At 40.1% G+C, this 27,354-nt stretch overlaps 1 protein-coding gene across 1 annotated transcript in view; it reads left to right on the top strand.

Annotated features, from left to right (window-relative positions):
* Window positions 1-13,516: 13,516 nt before the first annotated feature.
* Window positions 13,517-27,354, top strand: part of LOC109485562 (leucine-rich repeat-containing protein 4B-like) — a 46,790-nt gene continuing 32,952 nt past the window's right edge. The window contains exon 1 of the mRNA XM_019789250.1: window positions 13,517-14,840. Within this exon, the coding sequence (XP_019644809.1) occupies window positions 13,517-14,840 (1,324 nt within the window). The remainder of the gene's footprint in view (window positions 14,841-27,354) is intronic.

The raw sequence follows: 27,354 nt of genomic DNA, 5'->3' as shown, positions 1-27,354 counted from the left end.
ATGAATATAAGTGTAGCTTGAGTGTGCTGTTACCATGCTTTGTCAATAAATGTTTCAAGTTGCCATTAGACTACAGGAAAAACGGCGCCTCCACCCAGACATGTTTGTCTAGGTTTGTTCAACAAAACACATCACTACGTCGGTGAAGGTTAGACATCCGAGAAATAAGATCTTCTGCCAACTGTCCAGTGTCACTGACGAAAGGTAGTGGATGCTACCCGAAGCGTCTATTATAGTAAACGATTCCCAAATCAGTTGCTTGAGTAACTGTTTTGGCGTCGCCCTTTCTGCCTGGGAAGTTTGCACCTTCACAATTTGTCTTTGAATATCCATAGAAAATAGTTCAATATACCAGTTCCGTTTAGAGGCGTTTTCCGTTAAACAACAGAGAGAGAAACGGCGCCAACACTCTTACATGTTTGTCTAGGTTTGTTCAACAAAACACATCCTTACGTCGGTGAAGGTAAGACTTGCAAGTAATAAGATACGCCAGACAAACAGTTACTGAAGTTCCTTCTGGCAACTCTCCAGTGTCACTGACGAAAGGTAGAGGATGCTACCCAAAGCGTCTGAACGATCACCAAATCATATCCAATTGCTTTTTAAATAAGTTACTTTTTTTGGCGTAAAACACAGCGCCCAATCTTCACAATTCGTCTTTGCATATCCGTAGAACATTCAAAATACCACTTCCGTTGAGAGGCGCCGCCACCCTTACATAGATGTTTGTGCACTAGCTTCCTTCCACAAAAACACATCGCCCTGTCTCCCTAAGAGTTTGCATCTTCACAATGCGTCTCCTCCAAATCCGATTTTCTTTATCTCGATTCAGCTCTCACGGCGGAGTAGTGATTAGTATCTGTTCAGTAGACTCCCCTGTAAAGCTTATCGCTTCGAACCAGTCTCCTAGAGTGCTGAACTATGAATCACGATTTAGTTCAGAAGATATTGGTAGGAATGGCGAGGTAGCTAGTTACCTTCTCCAAGGTTATGTTTTCAGTGGTGTTTGTCCTTTTGTCTGTCTGTCCGTCTGTCAGTGAACAGTATAACTCAAGAAGCTTTGCATGTATTGTCATGAAACTTGGTAGGTGGGTAGGTCTTGATGAGACCTAGAAATGATTAGATTTTGGAGCCCCTGGCGGGTTTTGTTGGTGCTGCAGCAGAGCTTCCTGTTTTGATATCTCATGATCTGGACATGCTATAGCTAGGGTCACGAATTTCGGATGGTAAATAGCTCTTAGGCTAGGAAAAAAGGGACATGAGTTTGGGTCCCCTAGCGACTTTTTCTGGAACTGCGGCGTAAAATCTGTTCAGCAGACGTTACCCGTGTGGGTATTGGTAGGAGTGGGGAGGTAGCTAGTTACCTTGTTCAAGGTTATGTTTTCAGTAGTGCTTGTCCGTTTGTCTATCTGTTTGTCTGTCTGTGAACAGTATAACTCAAAAGGCTTTATATGTTTTCAATGGAAACCTTATCGCTATGCAGCAGTCTCCTGAAGTGCTCCACTATCAATCAGGATTTACCCGAGTAGATATTGGTAAGAGCTAGGAGGCTGCTTGTTTACCATAACTTCCAGAAACCGTCTTAATGTCTTGGCGTGATGTGCGGAATAATCGATACCATTCCTTCAATCTTCTTTACGGATGTAAAACCCTCTGAGTGGCAGATGCATATCTGGTGGTTTACACTCAGACTAAGTGTTTCTTTAATGTAGTAATGTCAAGTAAAGGCCAAGTGGGAGGTCCGCGGTTGTACGTTGGGAATGATGTGTGTGAAAATAGCTCTTAGCCCACTGTAGAGAAACAAAGACAGGTACAGGTACACATACATACACACACACATACATATACACATACACAAACACACACACACACACAGATGCACACACACACATGCACACACACACACAAAACACACATACATACATACATATACATACACACATGCACACACACATACATACACAAACCTATGCATACACACAGCCACACACACACACATACACACACACATATACACACACACACACACACACACACACAAAGAAAATACCTTGAAACTAAAGAAAAGAAGCACATGAAAGAACGACCTTTAATTACAAAATCATGAAGACAAACAGCATTATCTAAAAAGATTCCAACGATAAACCGTGTCAGCATTTAGAACGCCTTATTATATAGAAATGATTCTGAGTTAGATAAGATGTTTAAAATAATCAATATTTTATGTCAAAGTACTTAAGCTACAGTGTTGCCACAATTTGACAGTTAGTTGTCACTTTTAAGTAACATATTGCTAAAATGATTTCCACAAGCTTCTATGACGAAGCAATTTGTCTTGACGTATTCCGAACAAATCCGACTCGATGTTAAAGATATATTACTCGGATCATCTGAATCAATATCTTCCTGCATAAACATGATTCGATATCCATATCTAATACTGACTGATGGTATGTGGGGGTTGTATATGTATGTTTGAATCAATATCAGCTTCCCTAAGCTATGTACGGCGCGTGTACGATATATAACGTGTCGTTCTGGGTGTCAAGGACAGTTTGGTTTTCCTGAGGAATTGTTTGGGTAATGTTTGTTAACAAGCCGCGGTGAGCAGTCGGACAAAATCATCTGTTTTCGCCTCGCTTTCTCACTCACCAGCGATCTGTCAGCATTTTTCGTCGCCTGGTCTCGTGAGCACGCAAATTCATCACCTCGGGAATTTTACAGTCACAGGAATACAAGTATATGGTCTCACATACCATTGTATTTTCTTTCTTTATACATGTTGTTTGTAACTGCAATTAGCCCTCGGGCATGTATTTGCGATAGACTTTCATTAATACTCACCAAAACCTGCAGGGGTAACGAGTGACAACTCTTAGACTACTGTTTACTGTCATGCCTTTATACTGCCAAGTCCACACTTTTGCTCGCCCGTTTGATTAACTGCACGTCAAGAAACGAATCAACCCTCCATAAACTATTTGTGAGTAAAAAGTCTGCTGCGTGTCTGCAGCTTCCACCCCTGAGACTAGATCTGTTTGCTTTAACGTTCTCGGACGAAGTGCCTCGCACTCTTGGTAAGATAGACGCCCCGCGGGCACACTTACGAGATATCTAATTCTTCTTACTTGGGCAATTCACTTTGAACTACGTTCCTTTTTTGTATAGGAGATGTTATCTGTGTGTGTAGCGGCACTAATGCCCCTCTTCGCGCCGTCGTGTGTCTTCAACTGGATCGGCAATGGGTAAAAAGCAGCCTCAGGGTACCGTCTGGCCAATGCAATTAATGCCATTTGGTGCTTTTTGCGATTTATGTCTTTTATTAATGGATACCACCTAAAGTCTAGAACCAATCTGTCTGTCTGTCTTTCTCTCCCATAGCTAGAACCACTACTCATAGAAAGTAAATTCAGACTCTACAACTGAATAGATTCCAGAAATTACTTCTGAACTTTTCTAGTAACATCCACTCTTCTTCAGCGTCACTATTGAACTAACAGACATGGACAACTGGAGAAAACTGTTTGTACATTCTAGAGACTCGTAATGTTCATTAATATGCAAAGGAGATAAGATAGTTCCTATGTGAGACAACACCATAGGAACTGTTACTGTCCCTTAGCTTTGGTTGAGTGGGGTGTTCCTTCAGCTGAATCGGCAATGGTAAAAAGCAGCCTGGGGGTACCGTTTGGCCTCGATGCAATTAAAGCTATTTGGTGCCTTTCTCAATGTACGTATTTTATTAATGGGTATCACCTAACTCTGTACGTCTAGAACCAATATTCATAGAAAATGAATTCAAACTATACTACTGGATAAATTGCAGAGATTACTTCTGAACGTTTGATCAATGAATTTTTCGGACGTTTAAAGTGACATCCACTATTATATTCTTCAGCGTCACTAATGAACTAATAGAACTGGTCAACACTTACAACTGGAAAAACATCCTTGAACAAGACAAAGATACCGTAGGAACTGCTACTGTCCCTTAGCTATGACTGAGTGGGGTTCTCTGAAGAAGAGAGGCGAATGTCACTCGAAACGTCCGAAACTTTCTCTGTTCAATTTTACCGATGCTTGTGTCAATGTTATTCGTGCATAACGTCGTTTGAGACAAAGAGTATTGCCAACTTGCAGTTTTTGAAGCCTCTTTGGGAGAGTCATGTTGCTTTATGTTTCGATTTATAGAACAATTGGGGTAATACTATAGAAATAAATAGGTTTGCTGAAATAAATTACATACATGAGGGGTATTTGGTGCACTAACAGGCGTCTCCATGACTATCGACTTTCTGGTTCTATAGTTCTAAAATCCTCTGGTTAGTTACCGCGGCATCTTCCTCATTGCAACTTGTCGATTTCAATTGCTCGTAAGTACTTCTTTGTTGTTGTTAAGAGCAGCTTGTATGTGCAGGCGCCAACACAGTTACTCATGCGACTGGATATAATTTTGTAATGCCAGTCATTCCACCCTATTAAAAGAGAAAAGCATGTCCAGTTGCTTGTGCAACTGTTTTTGGCGTATGTTAAATTATTACCTGGAGATTCAACATTCACCGACGTACTACGTTGCCGATGTTAATACGAAACTAGATTTTAATAATGTCTGTTAGTTTATAGATAGCCTCAAATTGCATATGTGTGTGATACGGTTTAAAAGAAAAGAAATGCAAATTTAAAAACGTTCTTAATTGTGTCACAAGAAAAGTCTTAGATTTAGATTTGGACCCCTGATACTGCCAAGGCCATTCCGACCTAGTAAAACTGAAAAAAATAAAGAAATGCGAATTTGAAAACGTTCATGATTGTGATGGTTTGATAAGAAACAGTCTTAAATTCAGATTTGGACTCGCGATACTGTTATTAAAGGTCAGTCAACCCTATAGTAAAACAGAAAGCCGCTGGCAAAGAAATATAATTCCAGCTGCGTCCAGACAACTCTTGGCTCTGCCTGGCAGCACAGCAGGTCAAGTTGCCGGCAGGCCACTTCAGATTACTTTTCTCTCGGACTAACTTCCCGCCCATCATAATAATAACTCGTGAGAGGCACAACCCACCATACTATTAGGTTACTGTCGGTCATAATAAATATTGAAGGTGGCTGCTTAATCTGTATGTCAAGGAACTTCTAATACTAGTATTTGGTGAAGGAGTTTTGTCTCTCTGCTAGACGTAGTGCATTTTCTACCCTTAGGCAGTTTGTGAGAAGCAAACGTTAATGGTACATGAGAGTAGTTTGAAATGTCAACCGTTGATGGAAGTAACTTTATGATATTGAGATTAGTAACTTATTCATGTTGACTGATGTTCAGACATATATGTATGTAGAAAGGGGCTTAATCATGTTATGTTTAACGTTATGTACGGACTAGCTGAATGGCATGTATAATTCGATGCTTTTAGATACGGTGCAACTGATGTATGCTACGTGCAATGGCCTTGTATGAACTCCATCACAATCACAGTGATGTGTAATAGACAGGCCTGAACGTGGCTGTTGTAACAAGGAAGCTCGTTCCTTTTAACAGTTCCCATCAGTCCTTAGGCAGGCTCTTATCAGTAATTTGTCTGTAACATTGTCTGCTGCTTAGGGGACGGTCGATGCATTATGGAACAGTTTTCTGCACTCAGCTGGGGCGATAGTGCACGTGTGGACATCAATGAAACTAAACAAACCACCCATCGAAAAACAGATCTGTACCTCTATATCTACAATAACTGAAAAGCAAGGAGAGGTTGAATTTATATAACGATAGTTAGTTAATTTTGTATCTGTTAACCGTGTCCATTCATCATGTTCTGTTGTGACCTGTAGTTAGCCAAGTGTGGCAGAAATGTGCAATAAAAGTCTTCATCCATTCATTCATTCATAAACACAGGGAGAAAGATATTTATTTTCCAGAAAGACGGTTTCTGTTATTAGTTGGGTTACATAGACCATAAGGAACTTTATTAACATTGTCAGACCCACAAAATCTGAATTGTCGCTAATTCTCAAGGAGAGCCACACTTCGACCACGTTAAATACCTTACTGCCATAACTAATGTACATCACGGGTTGATCATGGCTAGCCATTGTTATTGTTATTGTTAATATTTTGTTTTAATCGTTAATTCTTATGTTAATTATTTAATCAGTTTAATCTGTAACATCTTCCTGAATTACAGGTATAAGACTTTTGTTTAATTTCGTTTTAGTTAGTTTATACACTTCAGTTGTTATTTCTGTGTCTTGATTTTGTTTAATTAATCATTGTTTAATTATTTCATTGTTCAATTTTGATGTTTAATTTGAATATGTTTTGTCATAAGTTATCTTTGCTTGGGGTAGGCCTCTAGAAAAACCACCCAGGTTTCTGGCCTACCCCGCACATTCTTTGATTATTATTATTATTTGATTGTGTAATTGTTTTTAATATACGTGCAAATGGTAAATAAACAAATAAATAAACAAATAAGATTCAGAGCATTACATAAAACAAACTGAATCAAGCGACTGTAAAAATTCTCTACCCAGCATAGGATCCGCTTATTTTTTTTATTCAGCCTCCGTAGCAGGCTTATAGAACTGGGGGTTTGGTGGTCTTCGGCTGTTTTCTGATTAGCCTCCGTAGCAGGCTTATAGAACTGGGAGTTTGGTGGTCTTCAGCTGTTTTCTGATTAGCCTCCGTAGCAGGCTTATAGAACTGGGGGTTTGGTGGTCTTTGCTGTTTTCTGATTAGCCCAATTCTAAAAAAAACGAGGGTAATTCAACCAGGCCGGCTATGTTGTCTATATGCAATCATAAAATAGCACATAAAAGATCCCAAAGACCCTGAAGACCCCCAAATCCCCCAGCTTTTGGCCTGCTATGGAGGCTATATTTATTACGTATTGCGGAATGTGCATCACGTATTGCTCAGATAATTGTTAAACGTAATTCGTTAATTCATTGTCCGTGAAACCAATTTTCCAGGTAATTACGTTCCACGTGAGCTTTCTAATTAAGCGTCGGGCCAGACTGTGGTGGTAAATAATACTAAAGCCGATAGTTTCTGACGAGGATAGGCTCTAATTGATTTTGCCGGGCTTCAAGACACTTTTGTAACTCAATAGTTATCACATCACACCGGAATGATAACATCTTTATATAAATAAGTTGGTATTAATAATATTTCGTCGAAAATGAGCACAATAATGATTATCTTTTTCCAAAGATTATATCAATTAATTAAGTTAATATTAATGACATCTAAAGACATCTACAAGCGTTACTTTGGATGCAATTTCGTTGCTGCATCGAGGCCACTGATTCTACTAATTTATGAAAGATTTTGAATTATAAAATAATCCTTAGATATTGTAATTTTTATAGCCATGATCATCAAAATAGAAGTGGGCTAGATCTAGCGTATGATTTTTGATATTCATTTTAAATGGTTTCAGTGGCTTACGTTATACATACGCCGTGTTTCTTTTCCTTAAAGTTCGACGCTGCATTTTAAAGACTCGAAATAGCCTGTATGGGGGATTTGTAAGTATGCAATAAAATGTAGCAGTCGTTCACTTTATCACCCTCTAACACACCAAACTAGAAATGGCCCAGTGAATTTCGAAGAACGTATCACTTGTATCAACACTGACATTTGTACATGAATCACTCTATAAACTCGGTAATACAGATGTGCTGAGACTTTGCAAAGCCTGTCTTAAGGCCACACCAATTTAATTTCTTGGTTCTCGAATTTTTTTTCAGAAAAAAAAAATGAAGCGACAGGGCGAAAAAAATAAAAATAAAAGTCTAGGCATCCTATTATAGCCCCAAATGCTTAGATAGGATCCACGAAGTCAACACAAAAGGCCTGGTTAATATCTTGACAATAAATTTTGAACTTTTAATCAAACCACTGCTCTGATACATGGAAAATCTGTAGAAACTAGGAAGAAAAGGACTTTCCTTAACTGTTGGGGGGCAAAATATGAGCATTTTTAGTTGATTCAGAACCAGAATCTTTTTTTTTTTGCAAATCAGAAAAAAATTCCGAGAAACAGCAAATTAAATTGGTGTGGCCTTATGGAGAGATTCATGTATTTATTTATTTATTTCTTTTTTCTTTATACAGGGTAGGCGCACTCAGTACAATATACTGCTTTACAGGCGTGCCCTGTACAGATAGACATAAACACCAACACATGTTTAAATGTCAGTGTTGATACATTTGTACATGAATCTCTCTATAAACTTGGTGATACAGATGTGCTCAAACTTTGCAAAGCCTGTGTTAATCCTGGAGCACTCGTGATGCTGCACGCGCCTATCTCCTCCGAGCATGCGGCGCACACGTCATCGTGACGTATTAACCCATCATCGCACGTCACTCCGCGTCACCAGGCTCATCCGTCATGGAGACGTGTTGCCATGGCAACGGCAGAACCAGGAGGATGCATCAATGTGACCACCTGCAGGCGAACCGTAGGAAATTGGTTAAAACGTTTGGGATGGTTTTTTAATCAATAGACGAATATGCGTCCAATTTAATGGCATCCGTGCAACATACGCCACTGAGTAACCGATTTAAAAGCTAATACTGTATGTTCATTTCCATGACTAGTCGACTAGTAACTAAAATGAGAAATCTCGACGAAAAAATAATTTTAATGTTTTACCACAGTAGTAAGAAAAATTTTAAAAAAAGGTTGAACCGTTTGGAAGTTGTCTGTTTATCAATAGACGAATATTAGAAATATGCTTCCAATTTTGTAACACCAGTAGAAGGTTTTACGACATAAGCCACCAAATAACCGATTTTAAACCTAATATTGTATGTCCATTTCATTGATTGCAAACTGAAACGACAAATCACAACGACAAAATGACATTTTGTAATATTTTTTTTAATACAGCACTAAAAAGAATTAAGAACAAGGTGAAGGTAACTGTAATATTATTACGAGCCAGTAAAGTAATCCCCCAAGTCCATATAACACAGGTTTAACTCATGTTTTACTATCCTAAAGCGATTAAGAACAGCAGTCATTTATTATAGTCTCAGTGGTTTATAGCTTTCAACGGGCTGTCTTTAGAATGCAGGTAAAGACATAATGGATTTCCTTCTATTACTGACCCGTACAGTAAGTGCTGTTACATTATACAAACGTCTCGAGGATGAGTTGGAGCATCACCAAAGGAAAGCTTTCTTCTATTAAATCTTTAGGCATAGCTTACAGGATTACTGGGCGTGTTTTTATGAAAACGAAGACTAACAAACAATAGTGCCTGGCGTGAATGAAATGAATGGGTTTTAGGTGGCTATGTTGTAATAAATAATATCTGCGGTCGTCGGCTTGGAGAGAATGTACTACTGCTGACTGACAATACGCATAATTCCCTTTGACTGCTCACTCTTACATCAGTGATATACATGTATGTAGTAACATAAATGGTGTTTTATAGGATCCCATTATGTTCTAGCTTTCCCTGTTAAAACTGTAATTTTTCTTTTAATTTTCTTGTAACGGTTTTTGTGTTGTAATTTTTCCCCATACTAATAGATGTTTTCACAGATCTATAGGCTGTAATGCTCCTGGTTTTATAGCATCCAATTATGTTCTAGTTTTCCTTGCTATAAAGCTTAATTTATGTATTTCGTTTCTTGTAACGGTTTGAGGGTTGTAGATTTTCCTCATCAACTGTTCCCGATGAGGCAGCCTCTCACCTACTGCTGTATCATGGGCAAGCAATGTGAAGAAATCGTTTATTCTATTCAATGCTGTGTTCTGCCTCATTCATGAAAGATAAAAACACTTTATTTCGCAGTACAATGAAGGATTTAAGACTACTACGCACGACAAAGTTCAGTAAGCGTGGGAGCTTTCACACCGCATCCACTTTATTTCCATAAAAGATGCGGAGGCAAATCAAATAACTGCAGATAATCAGATGATTGCCGCGTGAAAGGAACCTAAAAGCTGTGGATTGCCTTTTCCAGTAGATCTAACTAAAAGTGCCGACATCGCCGCCTCACAACTGTCACACACGTATCATAGAGTTGGAGCTGATTGACGTCATCAGCGATGTTTTTCCTCTCTGCACACCAACGCCAGCTTGACTTACTGCCAGGAACTGAATGGAAAGACGTCTATTTCAATTAAGATCTTCCCGATTGGGTATAATTAACTATCTACAGAGTATTAAGGATGGATATCGCTTGCGTCCTATCGTCTGGTTGACAAAAGCGAGGCTATTCTTCATGATGTTGGGAGCCCAGCAGACCGCTGCAAATTGTCTCCTACTGTCATAACTTAGTTTTACTGTAGTGACAGGGTCAGACCTGAGTGTAATGGAAAACTATAGAGTTCCGCGCGTGTGTGCGTAAAAACCGGCAGAGTTATGTGGGTGTCTGGGTGGACAGGATGGTCTAACATTCATCAGTCTAGAGTTTTACAGTTTGCTAAAGTTGAGAACTCAGGTTTGCACTGCACAAAATCCCATCTTTAAGCACACTTTAAAGCATGTATTAAGGTACACATAGACAGTGTACAGTGCAGTCTGAGTCCATTTTCAATGTGTGCTTAAAACCGTGCAGAGTTATGTGTGAGTCTGTGTGGACAGGATGGTCTCACATTCGTCAGTATCAAGTTTTACAGTTTGTCTAAAATTAAGAACTTGGGTTTGCACTGCACAAAATCCCACCTTTAAGCACACTTTAAAGCTTGAATGTGTAAAGGTGTACATAGACATTCACAGTGTACAGTGCAGTTTACCCAGACGTGGAGGTAATTTTCAGTTCAGTCTTGTATGTTTGATGCAAAATGATACATAGCAGAGACTAGATGTACTGGTCAGACACTCTCTTAATGCTCCATCCAACTATTGGGTCCTATTTTTTCGAAAAACGAAAACGTGCCGTATGGTTATTACGTCCGTGAAGTTCAGAACTCCAGATAGAACATTACTTGATACAAAATAAATCAAGGAACTGATTTTGAAAAGAAGAAAACGTTCAGACATTTTAGATAACATCCCCTATCTTTCAGGTAGCATTCACCATTTTTCATCAGGCACTGAATAAAGTTGGTGGATACTATCTGAAACGTTTGAGTCTACCCAGCTGATTGATAGCGTGTTGTATTAAGATAATAGTAAGATATTTATTAAAGATAGAAGGTTGAATACCATGCTAAATACTGATATGCCTGCATTTATGTCCGGTAAAAAAAGATTTCTACAAAGATCTATATTCACCAACATATATTGGGTTAAACATCGGTATCACGGGAGCGTCTAGCTGTTGCAATGAGTCTTTCTTCTATACACATCTATATTGTATTATCCATCATCTACTCAGCATGTCGACTCGCACACACGGCACTGGGATCTACTGATAAACCATGCCCGTCTATACCTGTGTCTATAGCTACTGGCAAACGTTATCTTTTATATTATAGAGAAAGGGTTTGGGATTGCGAGTTAACATTACTCCAATTTTTCAACATCAAAATACTGTGTTGAATTTGCCAAGTCTACTACAGATAGTCACTAAATATTCCTGACATGTAGTCTTGTTATTTGGATTACTTTCGTGCTACAAAAAGATGTGGTTAATAAATTTATCTGATATAGCAGGTTTCTCAATACTCTCTGCTTCATCGAAATTGACTTCCAGTTTTCTTTTCAGAACTAAAGACGGCGCCTCCATTACCTGCTAAAGTCGACATGACGACTACGGATACTTTTTTAAAAATAACCTTTACCTTTATGCTGCTGGAATTGACTTTGTGCTCATAGATTCTTGATAATACAAGTTGATTCCATGATTATTGAAGTCGCCATAACGACTGCAATTTTTTTAATAATCTTCATGTTGTTGTTGGATCGACTTTATGCTTAAAGATTCTTAATAATACAGATTGATTACCTGATTATCAAAGTCGTCATAACGGCTACAAATAATCCTAACTTTCATGTTGTTGAAATTGACTTTGTGCTCAGAGATTCTGGATAATACAAGTTGATTCCCTGATTATTGAAGTCACCACAACGACTACAAATATTCTTTTAAATAATCGTAATTTTTATGCTGTTGGAGTTGAATTTGTGCTTAAAGATTCTTGATTATACAAGTTAATTCTATGATTCTTGCCATAACGACTACAAAATTAATATTTCTAATAATCGTATGCTGTTGGAATTTACGCTGTGCTCAGATATTCTTGATAATACAAGTTGTTTCGCTGATGATCCATGTTGACTTTTACTTAACTTTACTTTATTGGGGACTGACAACACATCAGTACACGGGACATCAAGGCAGTCGAAACTGGTAGTAGATGACCCACAAGCAGACCACAGACGTTATACAAACATAGATAGAGAAATCTAACTGCAAAGTACAAAACAAGAAATAATGTTTCCTGTTTCCTTTTCCAGAACTATATCATTTAGACACGGTTTAGAGATTCTTGATAATACAGGTTGGTTCTCTGATCATCCATGTTGACTTCTTGTAACTTTTTCCAGGACTATATCATTTCGATTGTCAAAATGTTACAGTTTGTATCTGGTGTAAATCGGGTGATCCTCTAAGTAAAATGTTACATACGAATTGTTCAGACATGTTATGTACATCAAAGATAGAACCTACCAAGTTCTGCAGATTGCTGACTAGGGTGACTCTTTGCTGATTATATACTGGGCAGCGTAACAGAAAATGCAAGGAAGTATTCCCATACACATGTTAACCTTCCTGTTTCTTTTTCCAGAAGTCTATCATTTAGACACGGAGTCTCCACGCTGAGCCGCTGCACAAACCCCGGAAGTATTCTCGGATTAGTTCTGCTCGCCGCAAGACAAACATTCCCGACGCCTCTGTCGTGCGGGACGGCGTTAGGGGCCGTTACATCCCGACAAAGCTGTCCCTACGGGCGCAATCAACGCAGCCGGCTGATGGAGGTTCCCACACACGCTGCTGATTGTATCTCTGCGATGCGGACTCTTATCTACGCCATCACGCGGCCAGGCGTTACAGATCTTCATAATAAATCCATCAGGGACCCATGACGCGGGGCGTAAGCAAAAAATCGATACAGTCATGCGATTCCGGCAAACCTCCTCCTCACATTGCTTAACCGTTAAACAGCCGCAGAAGAACCCGTCGGCACCGAACGTACGGCGGCTGCCACCTTTGTTTCCGTTTTCATCTCTTACCGGATCCGAAGACTTTAGACTCAGATTCGATCTTGGTTCAGTCCGCGTGACTGAGAGACTATTATTCGTCAAAGAACAGCGACAAAGATATCGACGATGACGCCTGGAAGCTTTTGGACCGTGTTGATTTATACGATGACTACCGTTCAAGTGAAGTCCCATCCGTGCTCCGTGTGCGTCTGTCGCTTGTCACCGGAACGCGTCTTTTGCGACGATCTTGGTCTGAAAGAAATACCGGAGGACATACCGGTTAACACCAAAGTACTGCGGGTTCACGGGAATAATATCTCCTCACTAGAGTCTGGGCAGTTCCTGAAATTCCCCGCCATGGCGGACTTGGATCTAAGTGAAAACTTTATTCACGGCGTCCAGGACAGGGCTTTCTCTGGACTCAATGGACTGAAGACCCTGAATCTTCGCGGCAATAGGATCGTCTTCGTCACATGGAATACCTTCACGGGTCTGGCCAGTTTGCGAGAGCTGCGGTTAGGAAGAAACCCCATCATGTGCCTGGGAACCAACACGTTCGCGTACCTCCCCCTGCTGCAATCCCTGGATCTCGGCGAGCTGTTTCATCTAAATGCCATTTCCAAAGGAGCATTCAGCCGCTTATCCAGATTGCTTTACTTAAACATTAGTGGATCGAACCTGACAGGAGTGCCTTTTCTGGGCTATCTGCACAGCTTGGAGGAGCTGGACATTTCCCACAACGCTATAAAAGCAATTACGGGGAATGATTTTCAAAGCGTTTCGACACTGAGAAAATTGCTTCTATCCAACAACGGTCTGTCCGCGATCGAGAAGGATGCGTTTGACGCGCTCAAGTTCGTGTACAAGTTGGACCTGTCCGACAACAACTTACGCGGGCTGCACAGAGGCGTGTTTAAGCGCATGGATTCCTTAGCAAAGGTCAATCTGAAGAGAAACCCTTGGAAATGCACGTGTAGATTGACGTGGTTGGCGAAATGGCTGCGGGAACACATTCACAACGAGTCGCAGAGGGTGTGCGGGGCTTGCAAATATCCCAAAACGTTACGCGGGCAATATCTGTGCACCGTTCCGCTTGGGAACTTGACGTGTGTGGAAACTCCCACAGGTGGAGCGTCTGGCTCCTCAAATGTCACGTCTGACGAGGAAGAGAAATCGCGGTGCGTTCCGGGGCACGTGCCGAGCTCGCACGAGGTGTCCTCCAACGGAACGACGGTAGTCAAAGGCTCGTTCAGAGTCCGCGTGGCTCTGTCGAGGCACCGGCCGCAGGGGTCGGACCCCAACGGTTCCGACTCCGTGCCGGTCGTCTACAGGTGCCCCACGGAAAACTCCGCAGAGACGGAAGAATTAACAAAGATTTCTGGCATCATTCTGCCCGTGACACCTACACGGAAAACGCTGGGTACTGACTCTCTACCGGAGGATTTTGACGTGAAAATGTGCGCGAAAATGTTCGGTTTTAGTATCGACGCCACCAAAGGATCGCCTATTCAGGGGGACGAGACAAAGCCTAACGCGTTCGAACATGATCACGAGCACGTGGACACCACAAAATCGTACTCACAACCAACCACGAACTCTGACTATGCCTCCCAGGAAGATGAGAGAACTAGCAGGAACACGGAATACATTGTCGGGGCTACAGTTTGCTTCATAGTTCTCGGTATACTAATTTGGGGGTCGTTTTTTCTACACATACGTTGCAAGAGAAGGAGGAAGAAAAATAACAGGTTATCGACAAGTAGACTGTGCAAAACATCGCATTGCTGTTGCCGGTTCTCCGGCCGGCCGAGTAAAGTTGATGAAGAAAACCAGGTTGAAATTCCAGACGTGAACGTTCCGGAAGTTCACTCTGAACAGACTTTTAACGTTATCAAGTCCTCGGACAAACCGGACCTCTACACTCTTCCCTCTGTTAAAATCAGCAGTCCCAACTTGTACGTTATTAGTGGTGCACAAGATGTAACATATCTATAAAACGTGCACTTTACGAATATGTATCATTCTGATTGTTTTTTTTTTCAAAAAGGGCAAAAGAATTACTTTTACTATTGAACTGCTACGTATTTATACATGATCTTTATGACAAGAGTATGGATGATGAGTAAGACGTCTATTACAAAATCTTGTCTATCATAGTTGCTTACTGACAAATATGTGTACAGTATTTTTTCTTCAAACCTACTATAATGTGTAAGACGATCATCTATTCAAAAGATTTTTATGTGAAAAAGACAAACCGAAAATATGGTCAAGACTTATAAAACTATTTCTCCGGCACCAATGTGTTTAATGTTATATCTTACAAACACAAGAAAAAATAAGGACACTTTCTACTATGGCCCTATACCATTTCAGTCTATTTAGAGTTAAACGTTGAAAACACCCCCCGTGATATTCTGTTTATTCGCCATTTATGAATAAAACATAGATAATCTTACAGTTGTAACACAGTTTTCATACCGGACAAAATTAAAAGCGTTACAGAATTAAGTGTTATATTGGTGCTTACGTGTGGCAGGATTTTTAATATGAAAATTGGAATATCAATACTCAAAGATGCATAAATAATAAGTGGCGTTAATCCTTAAATTGATTTTACAATGTTCCTGAAATATTAGCATATAAGTTTTTTTTACGAAGTTGTGAGCAAAACTGGATCTATGTGAGGGGCCCTTAGGCCTCGAAATTAACTTTTCTTCCTATTGTCCCAGCACTGTCCCAAAAATACATTTCAATTGTCCCGAAGTGAGGATGAACTCCCCAATCCTTTTTTTTTTTGGTATGACGTCAATTTGAAGTCAACTTCATTTTGCTTATGTTCACTCCCAGGTGCACTATAATTTCATTGTAGACAGGAAATTCGGGGGGACTTTTCCGGATCCAAGAGCAGGTACGTGTACCTGACAAAAGAAGGGCTGACATTCTGATGTTGATTTTTTTCTATTGTCCCAAAAATGTCCCAAAGTGTCTTTTTACTTGTTCCAGCTTAAATTTTAGTGGTCATTGGACCACCTTTAATTTCGAGCCCTGCGGCCCTGGTCCAGTATTCCCAGACTGACAGAAAGAATTCCCAGTGCCGAATACCGTATCACAAGTTATTTCGTTTGATTCGATCTTATATACAAAACGATCGAAGTTAATTCCCCCCAAAATATGCTTTCACCGTTGTGTGACGATTGTCCTCAATAGCTTCTCTGGGTCTCCTCTCCTGTTGACAACTCGCATATGTCTTTATTGGAGATAAAAGCTTTGGGAATTGCTCTGAGTGGTAGACGAAACATAATAACCGTGACCTATCACTCACGAGAGATCGTTTCTTTGCCGGCAAATCTTTGAAGAAACGATGAAAAATTGCTGAAAGCTAAACACATATTTCTTCACCGGAGGCGAAAGCTTTCCAGGATAAAATTGATTGATGAATAAGAAAAGGTCGCTTTTCTGTGAGAAAACCTTTTTGAAACGGTGACAGAGGACCGTGTCCTTGGCATGCAAGTGTGATATACATAGTAGTGCACTGGCAATTTGCCCGCTGTCCATATTAATTTCAAATCTACCAAAACACACGAAGACCTTTAAACCATAGCTACAAATAACAAGATCCAAGCTCTTGGCTCATAAAGGCTATTCGATAAATCAGTCCTTACCCTCACGTTGCCTTTGAATTCGAGGGCAAAAGACCCCCGGGGACTATATATCTCCTCAAGCGAGACCAGTAACCTGATAATTCATTTAGACTATTGATTCTAACAACTTTCATGATTGCCCGGATAAGGTTTCCATCACAGGCGACTCTTCAGGCAAAACACACTCATCTTTAGATGGTTAGAAGCGTGGAATTTATCTCCAAAAAACAGTTACTAAAGCAACTAGATATGGTTTTGGAAACGGTCAGACGTTTCAGGTAGTATTTCACTACCTTTCGTCAGTGACACTGGAGGCTAACAGAGGTGTATCTAGAGCTAACAGCCGCCATTGCAACCAGAGGTGTATCTTAGAGATCTAACAGAGGTGCCAGTGTCGGTGAAGGTTAGACATCCAGGTAACAAGATACGAAAAAAAATATGTTACTCAAGCAACTGGATGTGATTTTAGAAACGGTCAGACGTTCCAGGTAGTATCCACTACCGTCCGTGAGTGATACTAGTCGACGTTTCCAAAATCATATCAAATTAATCTGACCGTTTCCAAAATCATATCCAGTTGTTTGGGTAACTGTTTTTGGCGTATCTATTTACCTGTATGTCTTACCTTCACCGACGTACCGTGGAATATATCATATGCGCCAAAAACATATCCTTGATACAGCATTTCACATAATGATTCAGTCGAACTAGACCAAAGCCTTACCCGATATGCCTGTGAGCATAACTCCCAGCTTATCGAACATGACCAGATGTGTGTTTTGTCGGATGAAACAGATGAAAAATGAATTATCGGCAGCCATTCAATCTTCAACTTCAATCTAGATACACTTGATTACAAGTGGTCGTTACAGAATGTTTGGAAGAACAAAATGGGTTTTGATTCGGTTTGCCATTGATTTCCCCATAGTTTATAAAAGTCAAGGCCGATGCTGCTGCCACTGTTACATGTATATTGGAAGACAAAATTACTATATCGTCCCGTTGAGATTTTGTCATTATACTTCCTCGGTCGATGGATCAATGGTGGCCATGTTCATGTGGACTTGCGTCAACTTATAGTCTATTCAGATAATCTCCTCAAAATCCGCCATGTACTCATGTACATTATAAAGCCTGCCCTCACTGTACGTGCGGTTTGTGTTTGTGATTCAGAATGTCTTTGGGGCATAAAAGGCATTTAGACGATTGGCATTAAGTGATTGAATTCAGTGCTCATTAATGACACAACGGTTTACTTCATCATCATCTGGTCGTGTGATCTGTTTTTTTTTATTATAGACTAATGCTGAAGCAATCAAGCCCAGCATCAACCAAATGTTTTCAGTTTCTACGTACTGGTCTTGCTGGTGATTTGGGGAAATAATTACATTGAAAGCTCGATTCAAGTTAATTTTTTTTGTTTTAAGCTGTAAAAATGTATTGACCAAAGTGTCTGTAGCAATGTCAGTGTCTCCAAGAAAGTCTTTCCGAAACATGTTAGTAAGGGCTTTAACACAGTACATCATTCTAAACTATCTACTTGCTTAAATCGGAGACATCATTTGCAGACATCGAATACACCTGGTGAAGCAGATAAGACGTTTGAGATGGTATTTACGACGACTTACTTTTATCTAACGCGTCACTGACGAGTTACGGCAGGTGGAAGAAAGCCTCTGTATTCATAAGCAAGTCGGTAACGGCCGATGTGGCGTGAAATAAACTCCTAAATTTTTGACAGGTGTGATGAATGCAGCTGCACATGCCTCTCATCTTACGCGCTTCAGGTATATATCACTATGGTGATTCCGATCTGTAGACTATAATAGTGTTCTCAATGGGCAGACCGTCGGGGGAGATAACATTGTCTGAAACGCCAGAAGAGATGTTCAAAGTCTGGAATTCGTGACTGTTACGAACAAAAAGATAGATGGTTATGATGTTGGTAAAACCCCGAATGTATCATAAACTGTCTCTCGCGACGTTTCCCGTATTGTCTGGTCTGTTAAACATTCACCTCTTCCGGGGTAAGAAACAACATTAGAGTAGGCTAATTCACTGCACCAATTTCATCTCTTGCGATCTATCTGAAGAGCTATTACACTGCGTCACTGATAAAACCATACTCTTAGAATCTGTAGCAATAAAGGCAATAAAAGTGCCACACACTGAGCCAAGACAAATCCTTTCCCGTCTCTGCACTAAGCTCTCTGGCTTGGTTATAGCAGTTAGCAAACGCAATGTCAAACTTTTATTATATCCCCTGTCTGAAAATGATAGCTGAACATTTGGATTTCGCAGCAGCCATCTTGATGTGAGGTTCTTAAATTTAAGTAACAACCTTCTCTTTTACTATCTAAGAAGAGTTGCAAAAGTTCATGTTGGTATTTTTATGTAATACTATGAAGCTAAAGCTTTTTTTTTTCGACACAAAGAATAATGATATTTTTTCTAGCCTAGAGTTTTCGACCAGTCACTCTAGTCATCCTCAGTAGACTGATCGAAAGCCCTATGTGAGAACAATACTTTTTGTTGAAAAATAACTTTAAATAACATTCTCTTTTTTGCGTGCGTCGAAAAATTGCATTATTTTTAATCCGTTTGATTCTACGTTTCGTTGGTAGGGTCATACTTTCCTTACTAATCTCGTATCTATCTACCTTTAACTTACTTTTATATATCTTTAACTTACTTTTTAAACTTCTTTTCTGGCTAAAGTTTTATCAGAGTGATGGCACGAGAGTCAGCATATTAAAAAGAAACCCACAATCCGTAGTAATTTGACAGGCACCGAGTCATAACATCTAACGATAAAGCCGCTACTCATATTAGAAACCGTCTAATAAAAACTTGATGGGCATGATGATGGCATAGATAAAACACGTTTATATTTATGGTACAGTAAGACATTTTCTTCATATGGTGGAGAATCGTGTACTTTTATGTTTTAGGCTAGGAATTTTAAAGGTAAAGCATGTCAAAAAGTTTAATTGTATCTTGAGCCAGTTTTGAAGAATCTAAAGCCATTCAAAAGCTCGATGTAGCTTCATTGCAAACTTTTTAGTCTTTAAGACTGAGTTTTGTGCATATCCTTACCATAAACCATATGTGACCTTGGCAAGTTTCATTTTCCCCAAGAAACTAGTTACGCTGAACTTTTACTTTAAGTACCTCTTTCATGTCCTCGGGTCATATTCATAAGTGAAAATCTCTAGATATGTACAATTTTCATCAAGAATGTGTACAATTTTCATCAATTTTCATCAAGAATGGAATGAAGATAAAAATCAACATACCACAATATGCGTTAAGAATTGCTCAACTAAATTACATATGGGCTTTTACTATGTGCCCAGTAAGCAGTTAAAATGAAGTACTTCAAACACGCGGTGCTTAAAAGGTGGAAAAACGCTGTGCCAAACGACGAATGTACCACCTGATGTGCGTTTTATGTGGTAAAAGTGACCGTTTTCATGTGGGTCGTTAAACACAGGCAACTGAGTGCCTAATCTAACCGACTTGCAATCAGACACTGCGGTATTTTTATGAGCTTCTGTGGCCGACTTTTGGTAGGGAAAAACTCGGGATGTTGCCGTTATCGACCGGAGTCATGGCCGTATATGAGCCATCAATCAATGGTAGGAGATCTGAAATGTGACACACATGATCCCCGGCACGTGCCTGGAATGGCAGCGATGGCACGCAGAGTTGGGTTTTATTTCATACTGAAGTTTGATACTTTAGATCAACATAGTTCACTCTGCCCAAAGCGAGGACCCTGCGCCTGAAACAGTCCTTCATTCACTGCGCAGTAAGACTCTTCAATGCCAGTGACAATGGCTGATACATGTATCTGAAAACCTATGCCTGCTATTTGCATGCATATAGCAGAGTGAATGGTGTTTGTACATATTTGTATATAGTGTGTTTTTCTGTGTACCTGTCCTGTCTTGGTTTTTTAACTTATTGTAAAAATCAGTTACGCAATTCAGGGATGCATGCAGCATTCCCTGCTTTTGTATGATTTTGTTGATTGAATAATAAACTGTAAACTGTAAACATACTAGATAAAGACAGCAAGGGACACCCAAAAAAAGGTCATATACCTTGTATGATGTATGTATGATCTATTAGTATTTTTTAATAAAAATAAATCAAAGTTCAACTTTCTGGTTGCTCTTCCCTAAACCTTATTCAGGAGTGATGATTCAATCTGAACTAGTGACTCGATTAATGAATGGGCTTGTAGGCTATATCGACCCCCGTCTCGGTTGAGTGTCGGCCCGTGGGCTCTAATGTAGACACACCCCTCACGAAGTAATCCGGTTCAGTGTCCATCTGGTTTGGTTTGCATTTACGGCGACCGTTTATTCCAGAAGGCTCACAGGCATGTGCATTTTCAGTTCAGTTCAGTTCAGTTTACGCTTTATAGCATAATATGTAGAGATTTTGAAGAAAGAAGAATAAAGTCGAACCCGGTCGAATAACATTCCTCTTAACTGTATATCCAGTAGTACAAGAGTAGCAATATCACTGGCCATCCTATCTATAATTGTAAAATTGATTTTGGGCCGAGTTCACTGGCCGACTCCCCCCCCCCCAGCAGCCTGAATCCGCCACACGCAGCTCTAATGCCCTCGTTTCTCTACGTGGCTATTGACTCGCGTGAAATCCGACTCATTCGTAATGATAAGGGCAATATTCCCGCAGATAAACATGCAATAAAAGTAAATCCAGGTATATTCGGTGTCAGCTTTTGGCCTAAAGAAAGCAATAATGAAGGGATGTAGGGCCATGCAATCAAAATACTTCGTACAAACACCTACATTTCTTCTGTCATCTAAACACTAATTTGGCGCCATTTTATCGAATTTTTACGCTATCGCAAAGACAATCTGGGCTACAGTAAAAAAGGAAAGCCTCGGTTCAAGGCCTTACCAGACATTACTGAGTGGTAGAAGATGATATAGGAACATATAAATAAAGATAATCTTGCATTTTAAGCACTAATTTGGCGCCATTTTATCGAATCTGTACGCTATCGCGAAGACAATCGAAGCTATGGTAAAAAGAAGGAAAGTCTCGATTCAAGGCCTTTCCAGTCATTACTGAGTGGTAGAAGATGCCATTGTAACACATAAATAAGGATAATCTAGCATTTCAAGCACGAAAACAACACCGAACCTGGGTTCAATGACTCTTTTATTACTCTCGCGGTCAGCAACCTTTGCTGGCAATGCCAGGAGTTACTCCCGGTCAGATTGTTCCACCACTTTAATATAACTTTCCAGCGCACGTGCCAATAGGTTCTCCCTTAGTTCTCATCGTCACACCGTTCAAATTCCTGTTTCAAAATCCTTTTACAGCAACAGTTTCTTTCCCCGGACTGCAAAACTATGGAACTCCCTCCCAAACTCATGATATCCTTCCGAGTACAATCCTCAAACTTTGAAAATGAAGTCAAAGACAGGCATACATCTGTCGATCATCTAGCTCAATACCTAGAAGTGGTCAGTTGGCTTCGGACTGAGCAACATCGTTAAAAAGATCGCTTGCGACCAGATGTCCAGTCATTACTGAGTGGTAGAAGATGCTATTGGAACACACGAAAACAACACGTACCGAACAGGAGTTCAATGACTCCTTTACGACTCTGGCGGTCAGTAACCTTTGCTGGCAATGCCAGAAGTTACTCTCGTTCAGATCGCTTCTGACCAGATGTCCAAACAGAGTCCACGGCCACTGGCAAAAACACCAACTGCTAGACCAGATAACATCAATCGATATGAAAGTCCTGGAAGCGTCCATATAACCTGTGAGTATTGAAGACTTCTAGATAAAAGACTATTGTATGGTGTACTCTTGTTAATTCATAAACGATTATAAATTGTCTTATATAGTAGAGGGGATTCATTCCTCAAGCTAACCGACATCTTGCACACACAGTAAAACATCTGGAGCCGCATAGTTCCCGTTTAGAACTTTTATTCAGCCTGTCACGCAACCGGTTTCGCCTGTGTGGCTTCTTCAAGTGTACAGAGGCTAAATGACACAAGTAACATGGAGTTCTCACTTGTAGACCTTTCTAGTGCATACAGATGAATGGATCCCTTCTACTATTTACTGATTGCAAATTGTCTTGTTAAACGGATCAAGTGAAACGATTACAAATAGTCTCTGTTGATTATAGAATGGGAAAATAGCCGGTGTGACTTCAATGCAATAAAATATGGCTTCAACCATTTGCAAACCTAAGGTCAATGACCGAATATCAATCTCTATAACAGATAATACCGATCGATAACTTACAAAGAATTGTCCAGGAAAATCCCAAAGAGAACTTAAAGTTGTGATTAGTGTAGACCTTCGGACACACTGTCAAGGATAGACCCTGACATTCGCGTTTAACGGGGTCAACAATTATCATTACAAATCGTCCCTTTCAATTAACGAAATGGAAAAGCAGCCGACTTAAATCCAGTGAAACATGAGTTCGTTTTTGCAAGCCCCTGGTTAATGGCCCATTATCAATCTTTATATCAAATACCGTTATAAACACATAAATAATCTAGTATTTCAAGCACGAAAACAACACCGGAATTGAGTTCAATGACTCATTTATTACTCTCGCGGTCAGCAACCTTTCACGGAAATGCCTGGAGATACTCCCGTTCAGATCGTTAAACCATTGAAAACTTTACAGAGAACCCAGAAAAATTCCCAAAGAGAACATAAAGTTGTGATTAGTGTAGACCTTCGGACACACTGTCAAGGATAGACCCTGACATTCGCGTTTAACGGGGTCAACAAATATCATTACAAATCGTCTCTTTCAATTATCCAAATGGAAAAGCAGCCGACTTAAATCCAGTGAAACATGAGTTTGTTTTTGCAAGCCCATGGTTAATGGCCCATTATCAATCTTTATATCAAATACTGTTTGTAATACTGTTTGTAAAGACAATCTAGCATAACTTTAAGCACGAAAACAACACCGGAACTGAGTTCAATGACTCCTTTATTACGGTCAGCAACCTTTGCCGGCAATGCCAGGAGATACGTACTTCCGTTCAGATCGTTCGACCAGTGAGAACTTTACAGTACAGAGGGCCCAGGAAAATCGCAAAGAGAACTTAAAGTTGTGATTAGTGTAGACCTTCCGACACGCTGTCAAGGATAGACCCTGACATTCGCGTTTAACGGGGTCAACAAATATCATTACAAATAGTCTCTTTCAATTATGGAAATGGAAAAGCAGCCGATATGTTTTGAGACTTTAATCCGGTGAAAAATGGTTCTGTTTTTGACAATCCCACGGTCAATGACCCATCATCAATCTTCATATCAAAAAATTAGGACAAGACCTTCGAAAAAGAAATAAGTAAGCCGATATCAAATACCGTTTATAAAGCTCTGCAGATAGTGCTCAATTTACAGATTTTGCATGTCGACGTGCCATCTGTTAATGGGTTTGGCAACCTACCCAGACAAAAACAGAGCTAACTAATTTATCTTGTAGATCTCAAACTTCCTTAGGGACGATAAACGCATTAAGCTGAGACTAGATAAGATAGTCTCAAGTTCTTTTACTTGCCTTGAGACTTTTAAGTGGCTACAGTCATTTTTCAATTTTGAATATTTTGTGGGTTCTTCACCTTTAGTTTTTTACCAAAAAAAATGAAAGTTTTGTGGTATTTATAAAGCGAGTAATGTTTAACATCCGTGTGCATTAAGATATTTTTACTGCAACATACTTTTGGTATGCACGCCTGCACACCTCAATTGTACATACCTAGGGTATGTTGCAGTAAAATATCTTAAAGCACACTTTTTCTCAAGGTGGCGATATTATGGACTATGGTGATATCATGGACACAGATGTTAACGTTAAAAAGCACACTCAGGGTGAAAGAAAGTGCAGTGCTCAGCAGTTCACGTTATGCAAGGCGCCAGTCTGTTTTTTTTACCAAAAAACTTTACATGACAATTTTGTGGCGTGTGTTGTGGTATTTAGAAATCGAGGCATGTTTTCCGTTAAAAGCATATTTGGGGTGACTGAAAGTGCAGTACTCAGCAGTTCACATTATGCGAGGCGCCAGTCTGTGCAATAAAACAGTCTAGGCGTCCGCATGTACCATGAAACAGTATTCCGCTGGCTCCACGGGTGGGTGGGCAACTTATTTTAATGGTAAATTTTGACCAGAAGATCGCAGGCACTTGAGAGCGCCGATACTACATACAAGACTAGCCTCCGTAGCAGGCTTATAGAACTGGGGGTTTGGTGGTCTTCGGCTGTTTTCTGATTAGCCTCCGTAGCAGGCTTATAGAACTGGGGGTTTGGTGGTCTTCGGCTGTTTTCTGATTAGCCCAGTTTTAAAAAAAAGGAGGTAATTCAACCAGATCGGCTATGTTGTCTATATGCAATCAGAAAATAGCACATAAAAGCTCTCAAAGACCCTGGAGACCACCCCAAACGCCCAATTTTTTGGGCATGCTGTGGAGGCTAATACAAGACGGACGGTCCGATTCAGCAGACGCGCCCGAGCGTCGACTCTGTAATAGCGTTTACAAGCAGAACGTCTCGTTCTGGCCATTTCAATAATGAGGTAATGACCGAGCTTTAGGCAACGCCAATTTAATTTGTGGGTTCTCAGATTTTTTTTTTCAGAAAAAAATATGAAGCGACAGGGCGCATAAAATAATAAAAACATATCTAGGCATCCTGTTACAGCCCCAAATGCTATGATATATATACGAGCCATGAAGTCAATAAAAAAGGCTGGGTTAAAATTAAGACTATAAATTTTGAGCTTTTAATCAAACTACTGTATTGATAGATGGACACACTGTAACAGGTAGGAAGACAATGACTTTTCTCAACTGATGGGGGGCAAAATATGAGCATTTTTAGTTGATTCAGAACCAGAGTCTTTTTTTTTTTGGAATCAGAAAGTGGCAAATCCGAGAACCAACAAACTAAATTGGTGTGGCCTTAACGAGGTAATGAGCGAGGTTTAGCGGTAAATGTTTAATGCCGGCACGTGGGACCTGTCAGACCCCGGAGCACTCACTGCGCCGGATCCAATATCACGCCTTTAAAATTCCACTGAGATTGCATAACAGCTGTCGAGGTCTCTTCACCGCAAATTACCCGTGAAAATCAAGTCCGGCCTGGAGCTGGAATGCGGAGGAGAAACATTTTGCTTATTGCCGTGATTTTCTCAATGTAATCTGCACAAAATGTTAATACGTTTACGAAATATCAAACACGCCATAAAGCATAGTAAAACGTTAAACTTTATTCCAACACACTATTTACAGGGATCAAATTTTCCACGGTGAATTTTCAGCGACCACTGTCGCCTTCATCAGGATAATTAATGACCAATCACTTCACAACGTGATTTCGCGAGAGACCCCATAAAGCAGTTACTCAAGCAGTTACTCAAGCAACTGGATATGGTTTTGGAAGCAGTCAGACGTTTCAGCTAGTATCCACCAGCTTTTGTCAGTGACTGAGAGACCAGAGGGGAAATGCAGGTTGCTGGAGAAATCCTGTTGCTTGAGAAACTGCTTTTTGGCGTATCGTATTACCTGGAGGTCTAACCTTCATCGACGAAATACTCTCTCTAAATTTCTGATCAAATGTCATTCTGCACCGCCAGTCTTCCTGGCTAAAACATGGAGTAAAAAGATGACATCATGGTGCGTAGGAAGCACATTTTGCTGATTTTTGTTAATATACTCAGCATAAAATGTCAATAACTGTTCATATACTCTGCATAAAATGTCAATAACTGTAGGAAAATATACCAAACACTCTTGAAACCTCAAATCAACTGACATTTTCTGGACCGTGAGTCTTCCTGGCTAATACGTGAATTAAAGACGACATCATCTATGAGCAAATTTACAACCCAACCTTAAACAGAAATGGGGGTCCAATGTGTTAAACTCTTACAAATTTTACACTACCGTGTTAAATTCGGTACAATACGTGAGAAACCCCAAAGACACTACTCTAGCCTAAGGTTCAAAAGCTCTAACAAGAGCTATGTGAACTTCTTCTGTAACTCTGTAAATTCAGCGACAAAATAAATTGCCCTATTTGACTTCACAAACTGTGCACCTGAATATACATCATCTATTCCCTTGTCCAAGGCCCGCGTACTTGTGTCTTTTGAATGTGTTTTCTGCCTTGAAATGTCACCGTAAAGTTGCTGGAATATTCCAGGGCAGTAATCAACGTGACATTATATACGTCTCCGGTGCCGGAGGTGCACCTTGGTCTTTTGTATGATAGATGTAGGTTTTCTTCTAAATGCCATAACGTCATTGAGCCGACGGGACGTAGAAATGTGTATGGAGGCGGGCCAAAGTTCTGCCAAACTTTATGGCGCCTGGCACTCTTTCATGGCGTATACTGCATTACTCCTAGTAGTGATTTTGTGTTGACTGTCGAACTTCTCAATATGTGGTGGCAATTATCAGCATCTACTAAGCTTCAGAGGTTTCTAGAAAGAGTAGGAATTGGCCAAATAGACAGATAAC

This window comes from Branchiostoma belcheri, unplaced genomic scaffold (assembly GCF_001625305.1).
Source record: "Branchiostoma belcheri isolate BF01 breed outbred unplaced genomic scaffold, Haploidv18h27 scaffold77, whole genome shotgun sequence".
NCBI classification, from domain to species: Eukaryota; Metazoa; Chordata; class Leptocardii; order Amphioxiformes; family Branchiostomatidae; genus Branchiostoma; species Branchiostoma belcheri.
Note: the sequence above shows the minus strand (reverse complement) of the source record. Positions and strands in the feature narration are given on the sequence as shown.